Source organism: Quercus robur, chromosome 5 (genome assembly GCF_932294415.1).
Source record: "Quercus robur chromosome 5, dhQueRobu3.1, whole genome shotgun sequence".
NCBI classification, from domain to species: domain Eukaryota; kingdom Viridiplantae; phylum Streptophyta; class Magnoliopsida; order Fagales; family Fagaceae; genus Quercus; species Quercus robur.
In genome coordinates this window covers 61873556-61896311 of record NC_065538.1, presented here as the reverse complement: position 1 = coordinate 61896311, position 22756 = coordinate 61873556, and the positions used below count along the sequence as shown (strand labels likewise).

The 22756-nt window shown below is 32.9% G+C and overlaps 1 protein-coding gene across 1 annotated transcript; it reads left to right on the top strand.

Moving 5' to 3' along the window:
* The first annotated feature begins 16639 nt into the window (after window positions 1–16639).
* On the top strand, window positions 16640–21477 carry LOC126726583 (J domain-containing protein required for chloroplast accumulation response 1). The gene is made up of 7 exons (XM_050431863.1): window positions 16640–17322; window positions 19022–19551; window positions 19633–19700; window positions 20310–20366; window positions 20518–20607; window positions 20744–20920; window positions 21082–21477. The coding sequence occupies exons 1-7, from the start codon at window positions 16787–16789 to the stop codon at window positions 21124–21126; spliced, it is 1503 nt and encodes a 500-aa protein (XP_050287820.1). The 5' UTR covers window positions 16640–16786; the 3' UTR covers window positions 21127–21477.
* Window positions 21478–22756: the final 1279 nt, after the last annotated feature.

The window sequence follows — 22756 nt, the reverse complement described above, 5'->3', positions numbered from 1 at the left end:
CATTGGCTTTTTTTTACAGTTTGTCAAACATAAGTAGCATAGTACTAATAAATACAAACAAATTACTACAATTACTTCAAAAGCTTTGCAACTTCATGTTATTAAACCTTAATTCAGGAAAAAAAAAGTTATTAAAGTTGGACCCGAGCTAAGCTCAATAACAATGGGTTCGGACTTCGGATATGTAGTCCACCTTTAGTACATTCTTGATTAAAGTAAAAAAAGAAAAAAAGGGGGCTCTAATGTCTAGGCCTTTAGTTGGGCTAGATTAAGCGTATATTTGTAGTATTCTATGTCCAAATTTAGTGGTTTCGTTGGTCGAAATGACCCATAAATCTAAGGCTTTTACATAGGGTTAAGTTCTTTGGTGATCTATGAATATATAAGCCTTAGTGATATGACTCCATCCAAAGATAGAAACACTCTTTGGGAAATTTACAAACTATTTGTTCGGCTAGATATTCTTTTTCCTCGGGTATTATAAACTGTTACTTTAGTTTTGCACGGTTAATTGATTATTCAAATATTGATTTTAGCCTTATAAAAGGTAGCCCACCAAAAAAGCTAGGGGTGCCCTTCACTTGTGGGAGGTTCTCTGTCCCCTCTACCAACTTTAGGGTTGTCCTTGTTGTAGATTTATGTGACCACTTTATTCGACCATCCTCTCCATTATTGTCCATCTGCAACCAAAATGCCAGCCCAGTCTTTACAGTTGGAATGTACCTCTGCACACTTTTTTGAACTTTCACAATGTGGATCATCAATAAAACAGGAAGAACTACACCTTCTATTGTCTGTCAGAGTACCAAGTGGTTGTTTTTTGTTGGTTCTTTTGTGATTGGCCTAATTGATGTGCACAATAAAAAAAGGTTAGGCCTTGGTGCAGCTCGTGGTCTTATCTACAGTGACACGTTTTTAAGAAAACTTTAATGATTTTGAGGGCAGAGATTGCAGGAATATAAATGGGGGGGCTCAAAAAAGTATTGATGGAAGTTGATGCAGAAATCTTTTCTAAGTTAAATTGACACTACAAAGAATGTGCAGGACCAGAATTTAAGGCTAATAGGAAGGTATTAGAGCCTGTGTTACTAATGGCATTCAACTGATTCAAGGTTTAGATGAGATTGACATTGTTTCTTTCCCTAACGAAATTCTTGGCCACGCATTATAGTTCAAGTACACATGTTATGTCACCTTAAGAGTACAAATACTGCTTTGATGTTTACAACTAATTCACTGCATCTTATAATGAAAGGAGCAAACACTAGGAAAAGATGGAAAAAAAGGTGGAAATAAAAGGGTGAAGGAGCAAGTGTATGAGAAAATGGTGGGGCTTTCACCTTCTTTTTGCTTATGGATTGAACAGAAAAAAAGAGTAGGATTTTCATGTTGAAAGCTACCATATGAAACGTTCTCTCTTATCTGCTTCATGGCCGAGCCCTCAACTGCGATTGATTCAACTGTTGTTGCTTTCGTTATTTTCACTCTTTGGAGTGGGATGGGTCCAGCATGCCCAAATCAAGATGACTTTTTAGCCCAAGGGACCATTAAGGCCCATGGTAGAGAAAACTCCCTTAGAATCAAAGTGATTTGTTTAACAGCAAGATCATGGCCAAAGTTCGCAGATGTAGACACCTCATTTTGCAACTAATAATTATTTTTAAAGGGTAATTTTATCCATAAAATGAAATTTGTCATTTGAATTGTTAGATAAGTAAGAACATGTTTCTACATGTTATCATAAATCCTAATGATCAAAATGACATTTCAGATGCAAAAATTGAACTGCTAGATTGAATGATCAAGCCATGTCAAGTTTCAACGAATGAGAGACATTCTTGGGATTAAGGTTATATACATGTGATTATGCAAGATTAATTATGATTGATTTTCAAAAGAATTCATTTCGGTTAATTATATGTCCAAATCTCATCGGTTTAAGCCTTAAAAACAAAAATAAGTCCAAATAAATTGGATAAAGTTGAAAAACAAGCCTAGAATTCAGGCACTTTCACTAAAAATCAGTATTCGAATGGCATATAGAACAAGTTGATCAACACTTTGAACTTTTAATGCATAATTTTGAATGTTTGCTTGATTTTTATAATGGGTAAACTTAACAAATCATCTTGGGAGATGAATATGAGTTAAATAACTTTGAAATTTAGAAGTCCCAATTTGTTTCTAAGTTTTTGAACTCCTCCATCTCTAAAGAGAAGAATCAACGCACAAATGCATGCAGAAAGTCACCTAGAAAGAGCTAAAGATTTTGAATATTAAGATTGTTAAGAGTACCATTAAACTCTGCAAAGCCACGACCCTTAGGATAGTAAACCATCATTTTCCACCTTCATATTACAATTTCTTCATAAAAATCAACTCCTTTAATCAAATGCAAACCTTGAACACCATTAATCGAAAAATGACTCCACACTTTTCTCACTTCCTATCTTTATGTTCATTCAAAAGCATAGAAATTTCAGATCCGCTTGGAAATAACTTATTTAACTTTCTGTTGAAAATTATGTAGATAAAAGCTAAAAGTTAAAAAGAATAAGATGATTGATTTTTTTTTTTTAACTACTATAATATATATATATATATATATATATATATATATATATATATATTAAATGTGGACTGGCAAACAATAATATTACTGCACGGCAGAGAGGATAATATTACTATTCTGCATGTGAGACCCTTGAAACAGTAATGCTACCGTTGATATAAAGATAAATGCACACAAACAGTAGACCAAAAAAGATGAAAGTGTATCCCTGACGCACACTTTATTGTGTTTAGATACCGCTTATTTACTGAAAATTGAAAATTTATTATGAAAAATACTATAGCAAAATAATTTTTAAAGATATGAATAGTACTATGAGACCTAGATTTACCTAAAAATCTGCATTTTGCTGAATTTAGTTGTCCGTGAACAATACTTATGGGATCCACTAAAAAAACGCAAAACGTACAATCCAAATTCACGCTAAATCACCGTTTTCCATAGACTTCAAAATCGTCATTGCACACAATCAACAAAGTTTGTTAATTGTCTGAAGTTGTCGAACCATGTTTGCTTAATTGATACTTAAAAATTTGGTAAATACCTCCAATCATATTAATTATTCTATAAATAGCGATCATGTTCTTTAACCAAAAGAAAAGTAGCGAGTCTCTCTTTTTATGATTAAAAAAATGTTTTTCGTTTTCCCCTCTTATATGATTGTTTCACAACTTGTTATAATATATATTATGCACTAAGAATGAAGGTTTAAAGTTTAAACAATTTAATCATTAGACATGTTATTGACTCCTCCTTTAGTGATGATTTGAATCTCTTGCTCCTGCTTGATAAGTCCACGAATAAAAAAAGATGTTCGAAATAGATTCTTTCATATAGTTTTCTCCGAGGATAACAGTTATAGTAGGAAGTAGTAGGAACTTTTTTGTGTATTAGGCTAGCTTAGTAGCTTATATTTAGAGGATTAAGCTAATCAGGATAATTCCTTTTTTGTCAATCCGTTGATTTCTGAGAATCTTTGCTTGAAAAAGATTGATGATTTTCTGATGGAAAGTAATAAAGAGCTTTCAAGGGCATGCATGCATTTGTCCCCTTTTGAGATATCAACCATCCTTTCCCTCACCCTCACTTTTGACACCTTTTATCAGTTACAACAAATCTTGTTCTAACTATTTTGTAGCATAATCAATTTACTACAACCTCTCTCTTTTCATCTCTGTGATGTTAAATAAATAAATAAGGTTTTAAATAATGGTCAATATATATCAATGTATCACCATATCTATCCGTATAGTTTTTTTTTCTTTTTTTCTTTTTTAGTGTAATATCGATATAATTATTTTTTTTAATGAATATAGAGTTTTATTTCTAACAGCAACATAATACAAATTACAAAGAGCAGAAACTGCATGCCACAGGATAACCAACAACAAATAACATCAAAATTATACCCTATCACAAATTACAACAGAAACTCCAAACTACTTAAAAAAAAAAAAAAAGTAATAAGTTAATATGAAATTCTTCTATATATAAAATAAAAAAATAAAAAAAGTTCATAAGAAAAAAGTTGTATGACTTAGCAAATCCTCGATCCATCCAAGGAAATATCATTGACACTCTAAGCTACCACTCCACACACTCTCACGACTCATTATTCATGTGAGAGAAATAAGTATGCATTTATTGTACTTCAAAAGTTTTTAATAATTACCCACTCTACCTATAACATTTGTAATAATGTACTTATATACAACATCTCCATTCATGCTAGTCACATTATGCCATTAGCATTAACTTCAATATAATGTATATATGAGTAATTGTTCAATACTTTGATCATACATTGAGATGGTGTTCCCTCATTTCATATGAATGGTAACTTTCACTAATTAAATTCATGGTGAGACTTTGAAGCAAGGGAGAATTCTAGGTGTTACATTATATATTCATTTGTTTCATCTTGTAATTTGTAGGGAAGGTAATGGGATGTGATGGGGTTGAGGGCCCATCCATTCTTTGTGGTTGGAAAAACCTATGTAGGGTGAATGGGACAGGACCGACAAGTCTAAAGCGATGTAGGTTGGAGGTGTCTTTCCATCCGTAATGAGATGATTTAGTTATTTATGAGACAAAGATAAAAGGGAAAGATGAAGAAAAATAATGATGAGATTGCTTAGAGAGAGGGAATATAGATAAATATTCAAGATGGACAGATGATACAGGATGTGGTAGTCAACTCTTCAAAACGGGGAAAACTTACACATGATAAGCCAATAAGGTAGTAACAGTTTTGGTGATTGAATTTCTTTACAACAACTTTTTTTTATTTATTTAAATTAGATTAGAGTAGAATTTTATTTTACATAAAAAAAATAAAAAATAAAAAATAAAATAAAAAACTAGATTGGGTTTTTTCCTTATTAGTAAACTTAATTGTTACACATCTTATGCCAAAAATTATATTTAAAAAATTACTTTGAAATTATATGTTTTTCTAATAACTATAATGAAAAGTGTGAAGAGTCTTATCTACAGTAATTTGATTTAGACAAGTTTTGTCTTTTTGTTGAGCCGGAACGTGAGAACGGTGAGTTTGGATGAGGAAGGCAAAACTTTAATATTAAGGAGAAACAAAGGCTACCAATTAATTTTAAAAGACCCAAAAAAAAAAAAAAAAAAAAAAAAAACTAACTGCAACACCTATAAATAGGCCAAAGAGCCCTTGCTACAGTCATTTTGGTTTAGTTAATTGATGAGCCAAAACTCACCGTTTTAGCTCACCTCTTTTCTTTTTTCTTTTTTTAATAAATATTTATATGTACTAACATTGATTTGAGCTTGCTTTAAAAAAATTATATGTGTTGACATAGTGTTTTGGTTTGGTAGTAGTTATACCGACATAACAAATTGTCACAATATTTTCATAATTATTGAGCTGTTAGTTTTTTGTAGGTCAAAAAAATAAAATATTTATTAGAAAATATTTTTACATTTTTTTTGTCACAATATTTTTACAATTGTTGAGATATTATTCCTTATAAATCAAAATAAAATAAAATATCAGACTAGGACCTACCACAACTAAAAACTAATTTATTGCGAAAATGTTGTGACATTTTGTTGTTGTTACAATATATTCAAAACTGCTAAGCTGTCAATTCCTCATAATTAAAATAAAATTTCAAACCAAAACCCACCGCAACTGAAAATAGAGGTACTGTGAAAATGTTGTAACATTTAATTTGTTCAAATATTTTCACAACCATTGAGGTGTAAGTTTCTTATGGGTCTATATATATATATATATATATATATATATATATATATATATATATATATATATTAATTATACTGACTACAAACACAACTAAAAATAAAGGTATTGTAAAAAATGTTGTGACATTTTGTTGTGTTCCTAAACTTCTTTTTTGGTTTAGTCAACTTTTGTAAGGTTGAATTTTATCAACCATCTTGTTGGTTTTATTCCATGTCAAATTTGCTTGTATTTTAGCAATTAGTAACCCTGTATTTAGGTAGGAATCATGTAAGGATAGTGAGTGAAAAAGTGTGAAGAAATGCTCAAGATTGTGCAAAGATGCAGAGACTCGCAGCTGACTCGCGATTGGCAAGCCGCCAAAGCTGGCACACGTGTGAAGCATGTAGGGGAGCTGAAGAGTCATGCCAGCTGTTGCACTACAGGACAAAAGTCCCAGGCTGGCCAGGCCGTTAGCTCGCGACTTGAACTCGCAACTCAGTCCAATCGCAAGGCCAAGTTGCCAGACCACCCTATTTGGGAAAAACTGACTATTCGCATTCCTTTCTCACCCCACTATATATAGACCCTTATACCCACAAAATATGAGAGCTTTCAGAGAGAATTTTGAGAGAGAAATTCTAGAGAAAAACAAAATTGATTCATCCACAATCTTCACATTGAGACTCTTCAAATTTCTTTACTCTCTTCCTCTCCATTGTTATATCCTTAAGAGGTACACTACCAAAACCTTTTCTCACCATACCCATATTTGTGAGAAGGCTGTTTAGTGCTTTGGGAAGCAATTAAGAAGGGACCAATTTCATATTGGTTGATGCTATGGTCAAGTAGCGGAATCCGGCAAGCTAAAGAAGAAATAGGTTCGGCATAACCTCGTTGGAGTAGGAGCTTGGAGGGCTTAGGTACATTGGATAGATTAGGCTTGGAGGGTCTTCTGTTTTTCATGTATCCCAACTACATTCTTTAGTAGATTAGTTTCCGCTTGGAGGGCGGCGGAGAGGTTTTACGCTGAGGGCTTCGGTTTCCTCTTCGATAACATATCGTTGTGTTGTCTTAGTGTTTGCATCTCTCTTCCCTTTAATCTTTGCCATTTAATTTCTGCTGTGGATGTGATTTTATTTGGTTTAAATTGTTTATCAATTCTGTATTAAGTTTATGTTCATATTCACATTAATTGTTTGATATTAAGGTTGAATTGATAATTTGTTAATTGGGGGTCTAAACCTTCATAGTGTTTTATACACTAATTGAACTTTCAACTTTGGTGATCCAAAATCCAATATTTCACACACAGTTGTCTTGGATTAGCTTTTTGTTTTTGTGTTTTTTATGCACCACTTTAAGTAAAAAGAAAATTAGTTTTACACAAAAAAAAAAAAAAAAAAAACTTGGGGAAAATGTATCCCCCCCCCCCCCTTCTCTTCCTTTATATTGGGGTAGTTCACAATTCCCCCCCTAAACTTTAAAACCAAACAATTTCCCCTTTTATATTTTAGAAATTAGCAAATACCCCCTACTATCGCTCTCTCAATTAAATTCTAAAGAAATTTTATGATTCCTAAAATATTCCATTGTGCTATGTCTAAAATAGTCCTACCAAATTTTAATATCCCAAAAATTTATTCACGTATTTTAAGTTTTATGGTAGTCATGTTTGAATTTCATTTCAATCTGAAATGATGGCATAGATTTTTTTTGCATTATAGCTCGTCCACTTCTCCAATCATACTGCATCCAAAAAAAAAAAAAAATCATTAACTTTTAAGTAATCAATATAGATGCCTTAGGGTAGAGTTTCAAATAAAAAGAATGTTGGTACATTGCTCCTTACATAAATGCATTTCCAAAAAGGAGATTATTTGAGATACTTTATTAAAACTGATTGAGCTCTAGATGAGATTATGCCAGACCTTGACATCCATCCCCACATACCAGGCAATTGCAAGAGAATCAAATTAAAATTTCAAAAAAAAAAAAAAAAAGATGTGTGCATTATAGAACATCATAATAAGATCACATATATTAAATATATATATCATATTAATGTTATGGTTGTAATATAGGAAATCAATTGCCCAATTGAAATCAAGACTGGATACACTATAATTAGCACACCTCAATCATGAGGGAGTCAAACCTCTGCAATAGATATAGGGCATGTCATTATTGTTATCCTCATGCCCATCCTAGTTAATAATCTTCCAAAGCCAATATATCCAGGAGATTAAGCAACAACAATAATAAAATATCCATGGTGTAAAAAAAATTAGAAAAAATCATTGATTATTTCTTTCCAAGTATATCATATATCTCACCCTGCCACTATGAATACGATCAATTTTTGAAGCCATTGATGCTTGTCAATGGTTGGAAAATCTTGGCGCATGTAGAATAGCACTCCTAAGATTACATGAGCAATCATGAATTATGTATAAACATATGATCGACTCCAAATTAATTTTTCTTAACTCTACTCATAATTTTTTATCTATCATATGAGAAAGGAGGAAGTTTAAGAATCTAATTTTGTTATGGAAATAGTGTTTAGCTTAGAGATATTATAAGAATGAACCTACTACTGAATCTAATGAGTAATGAGCTCAAATGAAAGTAAAAAAGGAAAAGAAATGTAAAGTTAAAGACAAATATTGTTATTTATATGTTTATTAACATATTTAGTACATATATGGTAAGTGAAAAATTTTACTCCAAAGTTGAGGGATTGAATTTAATGGCATCTCTTCCTCTGCATTATGAGCTACTATGATTAATTCAAAACTGCCCGTATTCTCTTCATGTGGACCTTCCTATAGATATTCTAATAAATCAAACAACTGGAACATTTCCTCTAATCTTACTCCGTTAGATTCAAAAACATAGAAGCAATTACAAATCATAAAAAATAAAAAAATAAATGATATCACATTATCAGCACCTAACTATTTGCATTACCAATTGTATTCTAAATCATGTGAATAGTAAATGCTTCCACCCAAATGATATGATGGCATTCATGCATCCACCTAGGATCCTATACCTTGTTGACAAATACTCAGAGCTCATAATCCATAAAACGGTTTCTAGGCTGGGTTGATATTAATGTATGTTTGTGTTTATATTTATTGTTAAGACACCTTAAACATCTTTTCCTCGAAGTCAAAACTCATGATATCTCATTATTCATTATGCTATTAGAATGAGGAAAGCATAATAATTATTTATTTGTTTGATAAAACCCTCGAGAGTGTAATCCACAAAATATCCCCAATAAATTAATCATGTGGGAGAAGAAAAAGAAATTTCTCTAGTGGACTACCCATTATCAAAGACTTCTTTGTAGGTCAAAGCCATCAATCCTAGTGAGTCAAAGTCACCATTAAACTCCTCAGCTGTTCCTGTTTCTCTTATTCCCATTGGACCACCCACAATCCCCAGTAAGCCTTCCCTCCCAGTATGCATGCAACATGATGAAGCAAGGAAAATAGCTAGTACCCATGATAAATTGTATGAAGTGATATGAACTTTAAAACTAAGTAAATATATAATAACTCATTTTACAACCATTACAAACAAAAAGACAAAGAAAGGACAAAATTGCTCAAAAAACGGTAAAACCCAAAATGAAAAACAAGTGCAATAAAATAATGTAGATGTGTTACCATGACAATTTTTGGTACTTTTATTATTTTGTAGATCTATATTGAATTTAAACCATCATTTCATTATTGGATAATGCATGTCATCTTTTAAGGTTTCCACAAACCAGCTGCTTTAGAGAGTCTTAGGGTCCGTTTGGATAGAATTTATTTTGCTGAAATTGAAAATTGAAAACTGGAAATACTGTAGCAAAATAATTTTTAAATGTGTGAATATTACCGTGTGACCCATTTTTAATAAAAAAGTTGCTGAAAAGTGAAGTTTGTGGGTTCATGAACAGTATACGGATGCACTGTTAACGCTGAAAAGTCAACAAAATCAGCTATAAAAAAAAAAAAAAAAGTGGAAACGCAAAAACGCAACGCAGGAAACGCGAATCCAAACCGCACCTTAGACTCTTAGTGGCTTAAACAATTATCACAGTCCATATAAGTTTAAAGGTTTTCACACAGCAGCTTTAGCCAGTCTTCGTGGCTTGGCTATTGCCTTCAAAGAAACATACCTCTTTGAAAACAATGATTTCGAGAATGAAACTAATAACAAGGTTTTAAATTTTACAGTGCTTTCAAGCATCATAGGGTCAATCGTGGCTAGATTCTTGAATGAATATATGAGACAAGCGGATATATTGCTTCTCACAAATGGCGCATTGTTGTTGGGCTCTTGACTATCTTTGAGAATGGAATGACCTCCCTATCAACTTCATACATATATGCAATAATAATAAGTATAAACTTAACAAATTTTGTCTTCAATATCAAATATGTATCTGATATCATAAAAAAAATTTCAAAATGAGATTACGATTCATTTAACTATTATGTTAAAATATATGTTTATGTTAGTATGTTCTAAATTCAACAGATATTTAAAAAGTTTGAGTTGGTACTTTTATTTATTTAAATCTATCCATATAATTAAGTTTCTATTTATGGAGTATAATTTAAAATTCATACATTTGATTATTTAAGTTTAAAGTAATATTTTAGATTTGCCTTCATTGGCATACTTAATAAACATAATGTATTACCACCGCACATCCTTGGTGCGGTGGTCATTCCACAAGTATAAATGCTTGAGGGGTGTAGGGGGCAAGGGCCAAAGTTTAAGTCTCTAAGAGGGAGTTTTACACACATATACACTTAAATTAGACTAAAGTATAAATTCTATCTTATATAAATAAAAACATAATGTATTTGCTATTTATGTTACGTATGTTGGTTAAAGTGTTCTACATTTTTTTTGGGCATCCGGCAAGTTAGAAATGTTAATGCTAAATTATTGAAGTTCCATTGGTACTTTATTTGACACTCTCATGTCAAAAAATTGGGGTTCTAATTTTTATAGTATATATAAATATTGTATAAAACATTCAATCAAATTGCTTTTGAAATAGAAGTTTTTATGTCTATTTCATAGTCTATGAAAACTTCATATTTTATATTCATCATTCACTTTTTTGTTTCATTAATTAATCCCAACAAACATACAGCCTTTGGATGTCATATGCAAATCATTATATGTTTGTGAATACAAAATAAGACTGCATGTTTTATTTATTTATTTATTTTTTCAGGATTCAAGGCCGTTTCGATAGCCAAACAACTAGGCCACTCGAGTCAAATGGTGATACCAAATTTATATTCGATAATAGAAGCTTTGGTAAGCTTGTTGTCAAATTTCAAATGGGGGAGGAAAATCAGAGTCTTAATAGTAGATATTATGATGAAACCAATGTCATAGAATCAATGTGAATGGTCTGACAACGAGATCATGGCGCAAAGTCCACACACGTAATTAAACACCTTATTTTGCAACTGGAGATCAATTTTTTTTAGGGTACTTTTATCAAGAAAATGTAAAATTTGTCGTTTGAACCATTATCTAACTTTATCCTTAACCCTAATGATCAAAACGACATTTTGGATGCTAAAATCAAACTACTAGATTAAACGATCAAGGGCCAAAATGGCCAAATGGCCATAAAATCCTAATTATATAGTTAGTAGTTCTAGTTATCAAACTATATTATTTACTAGCATCTCGAGTCTAAAAGACTCGATTTTGGCCTATAAATCGAGTCTCAGGGACTCGATTTTCATGGTCTAATAATTTTCGATGTGACATATTTTTCCACGTGATGACCACATGAAAATCGAGTCTCTAAGACTTAATTTATAAACCTTATAAAGGTCAAAGAAGAACCCAGAGAGAAAAAAAAAAAAACCAGAAACAGAGAGAAGAACCCAGGCTAGAAACAAAGAGAAGAACCCAAGCTGCGCCGCTTGCCGTGCGAGACCCACGCCGTGCGCAGCCTAGCCTGGGTTGCGCACGGGACAGGCAGCGTGCGTCATGCGCGACCCAAGCTAGGCAACGCGGTGCGCGGCGACCTAGGCTGACCGATCCATGTTCTTCTCTGATGTTATGGGTTCTTCTCTCTTTCTGTTTCTGGGATTTTTTTTTTTTTTTTTTCTCTGGGTTCTTTTCTGATATGTTCTGGGCAAGTCGCCTCTCCTATCTAATCTGATTCTTTCTCCCTTTGATCTGATTGTTGTGTTTCTGGATTTCTTAAAAAAAAAAAAATTGTGTATTTTGGCCTGTACGAGAGACTTGAGAGTAAAAAAATTTTTAAATTTTTTTGGTTTATAAATCGAGCCTTAGAGACTCGATTTCCAAGTAGGAAAAAAATGCCACATCAGATCATGGAAATCGAGTTTTTGAGACTCGATTTATAGGCCAAAATCGAGTATTTTAGACTCGAGATGCTAGTAAATAATATAGTTTAGTAACCAGAACTACTAACTATATAGTTAAGATTTTATGGCCATTTTGGCCACGATCAAGCCATGTCAAGCTTCAAGTGATGAGAGTCATTTTGGGATTAAGTTTCATGTGATGATGTGATTATGAATGATTAATTATGATTGATTTCCAAAAGAATTAATTTCAATTAGTCGGAAACCCGTGCGATGCATGGGAAAACTTTGCCTAAAAGTATGCTGGTCTATTGGTCTCAAACTGAAACAATTAATACTTCAAGAAGACTTTAAAAAAAATAAATAAATAATTGGTGTACATCTAACTAAAAGTTTTTGTAGTCCTCTCTAGTTTTTACTATGGGATACCAAAATTATTTTTGCATCATAGATTTTATGCCAAATATTTGTGGTTAGAATGCTATAAATTGTTTAGATTTTCAAAAATGACAAATGCTATTAGAATCTACAAAAGGGACAAATGCTATTAGAATCTATTACCGCAGTATCTCAATTGTTTATCAATATCTGAACTTATAATCATCTTTATGCTTATAATGGACCTACCATTTTCATGCATTTGTGTAAAAAAAATAATAAAAAACTGCAATTTGAAGGCACACAAACAATTTGATCCAACTTCTTGTGAATTTCTTAATCAGCTGTAGGAGCATATCAAAAGTCGTTAACAAATTGGTTTTCATATCTAGTACTATAGCATCACAGACGACTCAAAATTTAATATGAATATAGTTGAATGCAATATGACTATTGGTGATTATGTCATATCACATAGCATTTGACTTTTTCTTTAACACAGAAAATTCTTAAGTACTTTCGGAGTATAGTAAAATGGTGTTCCTTCCTCTCACATTCATGATGAACCCCATCATGAATTTCATGAGTGGACCCTATCATAAATGTGAGATAATGGAACACTATTCACTGTGCTCCGGGAGTACCTAAGAACTACTCTTGTAATACAACAAGAGAAGCACTTGTTATCTTAGTAGACAATCCTTTCAAAGTGTAGCCCATTGGTAAGATTGAATATTATTTTCAATTTGGGAAATCCTAATATAGCACTCAATATATGAGAGAGAGAGAGAGAGAGAGAGAGAGAGAGAGAGAGAAAATAAAGTGGTGGGACTGTTGAGGTTAAACTGTACATTTCCTTTTTATTTTTATTTTTTAGAGTGATTTTATATCTTCCTTGACCATACATCTCCATTATTTTACACAGAATGGCTGAACTAAGACTTGAAAAATGAGTAGGAACGTTGGTTTGGTCAGATAGGATCAATGAATCCAAACTACAAACTGTTGTTTGTAAAGAAGTTGAAGAGTGTGTTAGTCTAAAGGGAAGCTTGTACAGAGGAAGAGAGCTTCTAAGTGAGTTAGGGTCCTGGCTTTCAAGTTTCATCTACAATGGGGAAGGAGAAAGAGACTTTGTAAGCGGGTTAGGGTCTAGGCTTTCATTTACACATGAGAAAGGATCATGCTTAAATCATAATATGTAAGGGAATAAGTGGGTTTGAGCTTTTCATATGGCTTGGTTTAATTTTCAACAACAACCCATTTTTTAGATAATAGTAAAAATAAGTTAACATAATTTTTTGAGTAACAGTACAAACAACTTAATGAGAAGAGGCTAAAAAAGCTAAATGCAATATTAGAGTGCCACATGGCAATAGCTTATGCACTCTCATTTGAAATCTCTGCTTTTATATATATATATATATATATATATATATATATATATATATATATATATATATTGATTGATTGATGATTAACTGATTAATTATATGTTCAAATCCCATTGGTTTAAGCCTAAAAACAAAAATAAATCCAAATAAATTGGATGAAGTTGAAAAACAAGCTAAGAATTCGGGCCCTTTGACTGAAAATTAGTATACCTATCGGCATATAAAACCAATTGATCAATAATTTGAACTTTTGATGCATAGTTTTGAATGTTTGCTCAATTTTTTGAACTTCTGATATCCCTATAGACTGCAGCCAAGGTAAGTTAGCCACCCTTCTCAAACTTAAAAGCAGGTAAATACCTCCAATCATATTATTTTATGGATAGGGGTGTTCTTTAACCAAGGAAAAGTAGTAAGTCTCTTTTTATGAGTTGAAATGTTTTTATTTTCCTCTCTTATGTGAATGTTTCGCAAACTTGTTATAATATATTATTTCCTCCATCCCAAAATTTTTTTGCTTATATTCCATTTTGGAATTTCCCAAAATTAAGTCTTGTTTGAAAAGTCAAACTCCATTATTTTATTAACATTTTCATTAGCTTGTAGAATTTATTAGTATTCGTATTAAAATTTAATTTGAAAATAAAGATTGAATTTGGATGAGCTTTGGTGGCTACATAATTTAAATTTGAAGATAAGTTTGTAATCTATTGCCAATAGAGTTTATAATTGTAGGGGTAGTAAGCGAATAGAGTTTTGTAATCTACAATAACTTCAAAAATTGCTTTGCAGAATTTTTTTTTTTTTTTTTTTTTATATAAACGGTTTTTAAAATTTTTTATAAATTTGTTTAAGAGTAATTTATAAAACTTCTAACTTAGTTTTAAAGAGAAAAGACATTTTATGATGTTCTCCTAAATAGTTGAGTTTTCTAAATAGATATAACAATTTGGAACAAAAGGAGTATGCTGCTTAAAATGAAGGTTTAAACAATTTAATCAATAGGCATGTTACAGAGATATTGTCTCGTCCTTTAGTGATGATTTGAATCTCTTGCTCCAGCTTCATAAGTCCACGAGGTTCTTTAATGTAGTTTTCTCCGAGGATAACAGTTATAGTAGGAAGAATTCAGAACTTTTTGGTCTATTGGGCTAGCTTATATTTACAATTAAGCTAATCAGGATAATTCCTGGTTTGCCACCCCGTTATTGATGATAATATTTGCTTGAAATTACGATTGATGATGTCTATTGGAAAAGTAGAGAGCTTTCAAGGGCATGCATTGTCCCCTTATGAGATATTAACCATCCTTTCCCTCACCTCACCTTTAACAACTTTACCAGATAATCATTTTCTAAATATGTTGTAGTATAATGAATTTAGTAGAATCTCTTTCTTTTCACCTTATATAAATAAATAAGGTTTTATGTAACTGCCAAATATCAATATGTCACCATATCTATTGATCCAGCAACATAACACAACTTGCAAACACCAGAAACTGCATGCCACACAGGATAACTAGCAACAAGTAACATCAAAATTATAACCTCTTACAAATTACAAACAGAAACTTCAAACTACTTAAAAATCAGAGTAATCAGTTCATATGAAATAGTGCTAATGGCAAGGTTGCATTACTTAGCAAATACTCTTGCATGAAGCTACCCAGCCCCTGCCTATGACATGCTTATATACTGCATTTAAGAACTCATTATTCATGTGAGAGAAAAGAGTATAAATATATTGTACTTCCGAAGAATACTATAATTACCCACTCTACCTATGACATTTGTAATAATGTGCTTATATACAACATCTTCATTCATGATAGTCAGGTGATGCCATTTAGCATTGTCTTCAATCTAAAAATGTAATATATGAGTAATTATTCAAAGTACAATGATGGGGTATTTCTTCTTTTCATATGAATGGTGATATCAATTAATTAAATTCATGACATGACTCAAAGGGAAAAGCTCATCCACTCTTTAGGGTTTGGAAAAAACGCATGTAGGTTGAATAGGATAGGTCAAGAGCAAGATAGGTTTGAAGGTGTCCTACCATTTAGAACGAGGTTATTTCATTGTTAATGAGATAAAGATGAGCAATAATAATGAGAGTGGTTAGAGAGAGAAAATATAAATAAATATTCCACATGAGAGAGATGACGTGGAACTAGATAATCACCCCTTCGAGGTGGGAAAACTCACACAAGATAAGTCGGTTAGTCAGAAGGACATATTTTTGGCATAATCTAAGTTATGACAAAACCATTTTCTAAGACGGAGCACTTACAGTACTCATTCCTCCAGCATCTTTAGCAAACAAGAACCCAAAAACCTGTAAAGCAAAAAAAAAAAAAACGCAAAAACATGAATTATTAACTCACCGAAAAAAGGGAAAGCAAAGCAAGAACAAAAGCAAGCAAATAAAAAGAAAGAGAGAAAAAAACAACAGCATGTTGGTTGTATTGTACACAGCTGTGGGGACACATGGATAAAACCATGATTGCAAAACCAAACACATCTTTCCAGGTAAGCAAGCGTGTGCTTACAGTAGTGAGATGGTATATTATTTTTCACAAAAACATCATCAAGATTTCATTCATCATAACCTTATTTTATATTCCTCTTATTAACTCATAAACAGCACACCATAATCACTTTTTCTTATAAACAAAGTTATACTCACTTTTTCACAAAGCTCCTTTTTTGTCCCAAGTCTTTGTTCTTCTTTTTCTTCTTGTTGTTGTTGTTACATATAAAATTATCACAAACCCCATTCTTTTGTTTCAGTATACTGTATATATATATATATATTAAGAGTTCTTATTGTCTCCGGTGTGCCGGAATCTATGGATGAGTCGTGGCGAATGCGCATGGGAATGCCGAGCCTCCCGCGGCGCCGGTCCACAGAGGATGCATCGTCGAAACAGTTCATTTTTAGCCGTAGCGGCGGCGGCGGCGGCAGTGAGGAAGCCGAAACGCTAGACCCCGAGGACTTTGCCGATGTGTTTGGCGGGCCGCCGCGGAGCGTGCTTATGAGGAAATTCTCCGGGGACTTCTTCAAGAACAACGGGGAATTCTACGGGGAAGTTTTCCGGCCGCCGGAGTTTGTAACTCCGGCTGATAAGGACGGAAGGAGCTTGCCGGCGTTCAGGATTCCGTCGAGGGGCGGCGGCGGAGGAGGAGGGGGATTTTACGGCGATATATTTGGATCGGAGGATGATCTCGACCGGAAGTCGAGGGATCGGTCGAGGCCGAATTCGAAAGCGAAGTCGAAGTCGAAGTCGAACTCGTCGTCGGTGCTGAGCTCGGAGGATCTGAGCCCTCTCCACCGGCCGGTGATCGGAGATGACGTGGCATTGTCTTCCTTTGTTTCAAAGCTCAGGTTAGTGGGTGTACGAAGTATTTTTGTACTGTGACTTCATTTCTAACCGTTTTTAACTTCAGTTACGTAGTTTTTAGTTGACACTTATGCCCCTTTAAATTTGTTATATTTGCCGGTTTTGTGCTTTAAATTTTTGTAGATCGGTAAGGGTAGTATAGGAATACTGGAATAATGGTAGTACGATGTCGTATATACTCCGATGATCGCGGGAGTAAAACTTTGAAAGTAGGGATTCACTGACATCTGACTATTTTTCCAAATAAGTACAATCTTTTACTTTTCTCGTCTTTCATTTCAAGTTTCAAGTTTCAACCCTTTTCCCTTTCTTTTTTTTTGTTGGAGAAAGAAGTTTCAACCTTTAAATTGAATAAAAGCAACATAAGTCTAACCATTGCTTAATAAAAAATAGAGTAACGTTCGCATAAACTTTTTTTGGAATATTTTTATGATGAAATGGTAAATATTTACTAGTTCTAATTTAGGTTTACTATTTACATTATTTTTTTTATTGAATAATTATTTACCAAATTAGCAATTTGTAAAAAAATATTTTAGATCTAACATTTTCTATAAAAATCTCGCAAAAGATAGAATTATGTAAAAGTAACAATTTTTATTATTATAAATTTCAATATTTATTCAAGAAGAGTTAGAGGAATAGTAGTTTGCTTTGCAAACAGGGATGAAACTAGGAGGCAAATATAATTTTCTTGAGAGGGGTAAATATAATTTTTTATGGACTTATTTTCTAAAATCTTAAATATATACTTATTATTTAATATTTTTAAAAAATTTGGAGAGGGCCACAGCCCTCCTCTGCTTGTACATGGTTTCATCCTTGTTTGCAAAAGTAACGATTATTTCAATCACAATAGTACATGTTAATAATTATGAAAAATTACAATAATAATGCAAATAAACCTAATTTCATAATTTATTGAAGTGGTTGTCGGTAAGTGGTAGAAAAAATTCAAAATAATAATAATAAGGGATATATGAATATATGTAAGAAGTGGTGGGTAGAAAATGTCCACAATGTACCACTTCAATGTGTTGTGAAATAGGATGTATCCTCAAATTTATTAAAAAATTTGTGAAGAATGTTGTATCTATTTTGGTAGCTGATGTATGTAGTCTCCCAAATTCATTGCTTTAAAGGAAAAAAAAATAGTATGAATTATTATAGAGTTTACAATTCAAGTCTTTCTTTTGTGAGATATGATGAAAATATGTCAATCAAGCGTGCTATTTGTCTATTTTGGTAGCTGATATATGTAATCTTCCCAAAGACATGTTAAATTTGGCACCAACTTGAAAAATTACCTAAATCAAGTCATTTTAGAGCATCCTATATTTAAGTATTTGAAGGCTCAAACCATCAATCTCTATAGGATGAGGAATTTGGAAGATAGACTTACTAGGCTATATATGAATGCCAATCATATATAAATCGCAGCAAGCACTTTAGTCTTGAAGTGCCTCCCAAGTTGTGCAAGGCTCATAGCCTCATATGCAATTTTTGTCTGTTCATCACTTATGAATTATTACAATAAAATAGAACCTTACACATGTTTTATGTCACCCTCTGCTCAAAAAAGTTCAGTGTCTAATACAAGTCATTGGAACAATTGATATAATGATTTTCAATATCTCAGCATCCAGATAATTGAGACTTTAGATAACTTGATTATTACTGCAGGCCAATCAATATCCCATCTAGATGGAACTCATCAATTATGCCCAAAGAATATTCTAAGAAACAAGGGAAGCCTACATTTCCTAGCAATAGTTCTTCCTACACCGAGCAAGAATTCATGGAAAATGAGTACCATGAGAATTTCAGAAGCTTCTATAATGGATTCCCAAAACGGGTATCGTCCCCAGAAACCATTAGTCTTGAACCAAGTTCGTATCAAAGCGTCAAAGTATCTGTGGATGATTTGGAACTCATGAACTCCCCTGCATCAGTTGTCTCTTCGCTTCATCAGGACCGGGAGGCTGAATCTGGATTTCAAGATCATGTACTGCCAAAAGAAGAAGAGGGACAAGAAGAAGATGAAGTTATGAGCTCTTATGTCATTGAGATCAACTTTGACCATAGAGAGGGAACCAGTGAAGCAATTTCTATTGACGAGGCAGTTGCATGGGCCAAAGAGAAATTTCAGACACATTCTGAGAAAGATTTGAGCATGAGACCACTTGACAATGAGCAAAATGTTGAAAGAGAAGGTAATGTGGTTATTTTATTTGGCATGTATTAGGAGTCCAACAAGAAGAAAAATAACAAAATTTTCATATCATATGATACAGGAAGGACAAATGCAAGTGAATTATCAAATCAACCAATAGATGAGCATGGAATGATTCAGTCTACAAAGGTAAAGGTGTTTTCTGAGAGCATAAAAATCAAGGACTTGCCAAGGTGTATCATGTATGCACTGTTAATAAATCTAATAAATAGGACGAGTAATGCTACGAATACAATGATTTTTACAACTACTAATATGGCTTGTCATGATTGGAACATCACTGTCACCTGAGTCCACCACTAACAACGTTTTAATCATACACCAATCACAACAAGCCATTTTAATAGTTGTGAAAATGTTATGTTCTTAAACTTATTGAAATATGACAACCCCCCCCACATAAACATTAAATGAATAGAGTGAGACCGTTTTGGGGGGTCAAAACCGAAGGAAACCTTTCTTACGGCAAATGTAAAGAAGACAAGTGAAATTTATTTTGGGGGGCAATGCCTTGGCTACACAGCACTGGTGCAAGCATTAGCCTACAGAAAGGAGTATTCACAGTTTTGGTCCCTTGTAAAGTGTCTTCTCTACAACAAGAGGAGAGTCAATACTCTTGTAAATGCCATTTGCCTGGCCGCATCTAAGTCCTCCTCCATGAAAGAAGACAGTTTTTAAAAATCAAGTAATGACGAGGCCGGTGTGTTGACAGTTCTTTCCCATCTACTTCTTTTGCAGGAAGAAGAACAAAGAAATTGGACAGTTGAAGAAGAAAAACTACAGCCAGAAAAAGATGTAAGCTTCTGACATGCCTTTATTGTAGGAAGTAATACAAACTTCGTGTCTTTTTCCCTCTCTTCCCTTCTAGATAGCTTAAATTATCAACATTGGCATTTCCCTACATTTTTTATAATGAAAAAGATCTCTACTTTCATGAAAACTGTAGGTGGAAGTGGAGCTATTGGATGAATGCATAAGGGTGTGGTCGGCTGGCAAAGAAACCAACATAAAGTTGCTGCTTTCAGAACTACATCAAGTAAGAACTTTTGTGCTTGACTACATTCATAAAGAAACCATTGTTGTTAACACTTTTATTATATGGCTATAATAGCTTCATAATATTGGATAACCAGCCAGTTGATATATAACCATATTGCTTGACATTGATTCAGGTCCTATGGCCCAATAGTGGATGGTATGCTATCCCTATAACAAGCCTAACAGAAAGTACACTAGTGAAGAAAGCTTATCAAAAAGCAAGGCTTTGTCTCCACCCTGACAAGCTGCAACAAAGAGGAGCAACAATCCGACAAAAATACATTGCAGAGAAAGCTTTCTCCATCCTCCAGGTAACTTTTGGCTCTTGCAGAGAATCTGTGCAATTTAGACACTAACAACTAGAAAAAAAAAATTTGAGAGAAAAAGGAATAGTGAAACCAATGTAGGTAAAAGTTTTCAATTTGGATCATTATTATGTTTAAGATGATGCAACTTTCCTGTGTTGTTATAGGATGCATGGGCTGCTTACGTATCCCAAGATATCTTCCTTGACTAATGGGACAGTATGGGATCCTTTTTGACTTGGAAGTTGAAAACACAATGAACAAATCTGAAGATTCGATTGCTGAAGCAGTCCCGTGAAACATGGACAATGAAAGAAGCAAGTGTTATTGGTAAAAATGGTTTGAAAGTCCACTAGATCATCATGTATTCAAAAGTTTTGTTTGTTTGTTTGTTTGACTTTTTTTTTTTTTTTTTGTAATATGCCGCATCTCATTTGCTGTTGTAAAACCCAATAAGAATATAAGCAATGAGGATGAGAATGAGAGTGATAGTGATGATGATGATGATGACTAGATTGACCTGTATATTATGCCAAGGTTCAGACAAATTATTTTGACTGTGATCCCACGCGTCTTTTCTGTTGAAATATTTTCATTGGACATTTGTCAAGATTTTCATTGGACTTTGAAGGACTAAAATAGGCATGGCTCACGAACGGCTGTGACAAACTTTGTAATCTAAGGCCAGCTTAGCTCAAATTTTCATATATATATATATATATATATATTATATAAGGTTGGATTCAAATTACACATGATATAACTTTAAGCAATATTATACTTACACCCTTTCAATATTTTTTAATTAGATGTGAATTTTAACAAATTCACTGTTGGATTACATTATTTTCGTATATTCTCCATGTTTGTAAAATTTCAAGATAATCAAAGATTAATAGTCATGTCATCAATTAATTGTTTAAATTTAAGTTTTTGTAATTTAAAATAATTCATAAAGATAAATTTATGGATCGAACGGTAAATTACATCCGATTAGCATGTATAGTAAGAACATATAAAACATATAATCCAACTATAAGATGTTACTCATGACTTCCCGAATGCCTCACAAAGCACTACTACCTTTATTGTCCAAGCTCAAGCTCAAGCTCCTGCTCAGACTACTACATCTACTAAGTCAAAAAAGAAGTATGCTTTCACTGGACTTAGTAAAACTGCCCTGATTGCCTTGTTAAAACAGTCTTGGAAGGACGAAGAGGAAGCTGTAAATACTAACTCAGATGATGAAGATGAACAAGAATCTGAAGCATCCTCAGAAGCCTTTGTTTTTATGAAAAATGACCTTTTACTTTTATGATCAGGCTCTTTTTGGTCATGATCCTATTTTCACCTTTGATTTAGCTGATAACTAACTCTGTCGATACATACTAACAAAACTACTAAAACAATTGTTAACGAGAGACCTATTGAAAGAACTACTCTAAGCCACTTTTGACTTCTTTTGATAGATGTAAAATGAATAGTAAAAGTGAAATGAATAGTAAAAATTTGGTTCATACTTTCCCTATGCAAATAATGCTAAGGTGTTTTTGTGCTTTCAACTACTTTTGGATGACAATTGAATTGTAAAAGTTGGTTCTTGCTACTATTACTTCCTGAATGATTCCTGCTCACCACAAGAGTTGTTTCCAATTGAATAGTAAAAGTTGATTCTTGCTACTATTATTTCCTGAATGATTCCCACTGCTCCCCGTGAGTGTTGATTCCAATTGCTCCTTACTATGCAAATAGTGCTTATTTTACCTATAAGAGGGCAATCACTTCAAGTTGTATTCATAACTTATTTTCTTACTAGCTTTAAAATTTCCCTTTAGTCTATAA

Excerpts from the sequence above, each read along its gene's own strand:
- LOC126726583 (XM_050431863.1), top strand. The coding sequence starts at position 16,787 with ATGGATGAGTCGTGGCGAATGCGCATGGGAATGCCGAGCCTCCCGCGG. Across the intron at positions 19,701-20,309 it reads GAATGATTCAGTCTACAAAG|GAAGAAGAACAAAGAAATTG; the intron begins GTAAAGGTGTTT and ends CTTCTTTTGCAG. Across the intron at positions 20,608-20,743 it reads TGCTTTCAGAACTACATCAA|GTCCTATGGCCCAATAGTGG; the intron begins GTAAGAACTTTT and ends ACATTGATTCAG.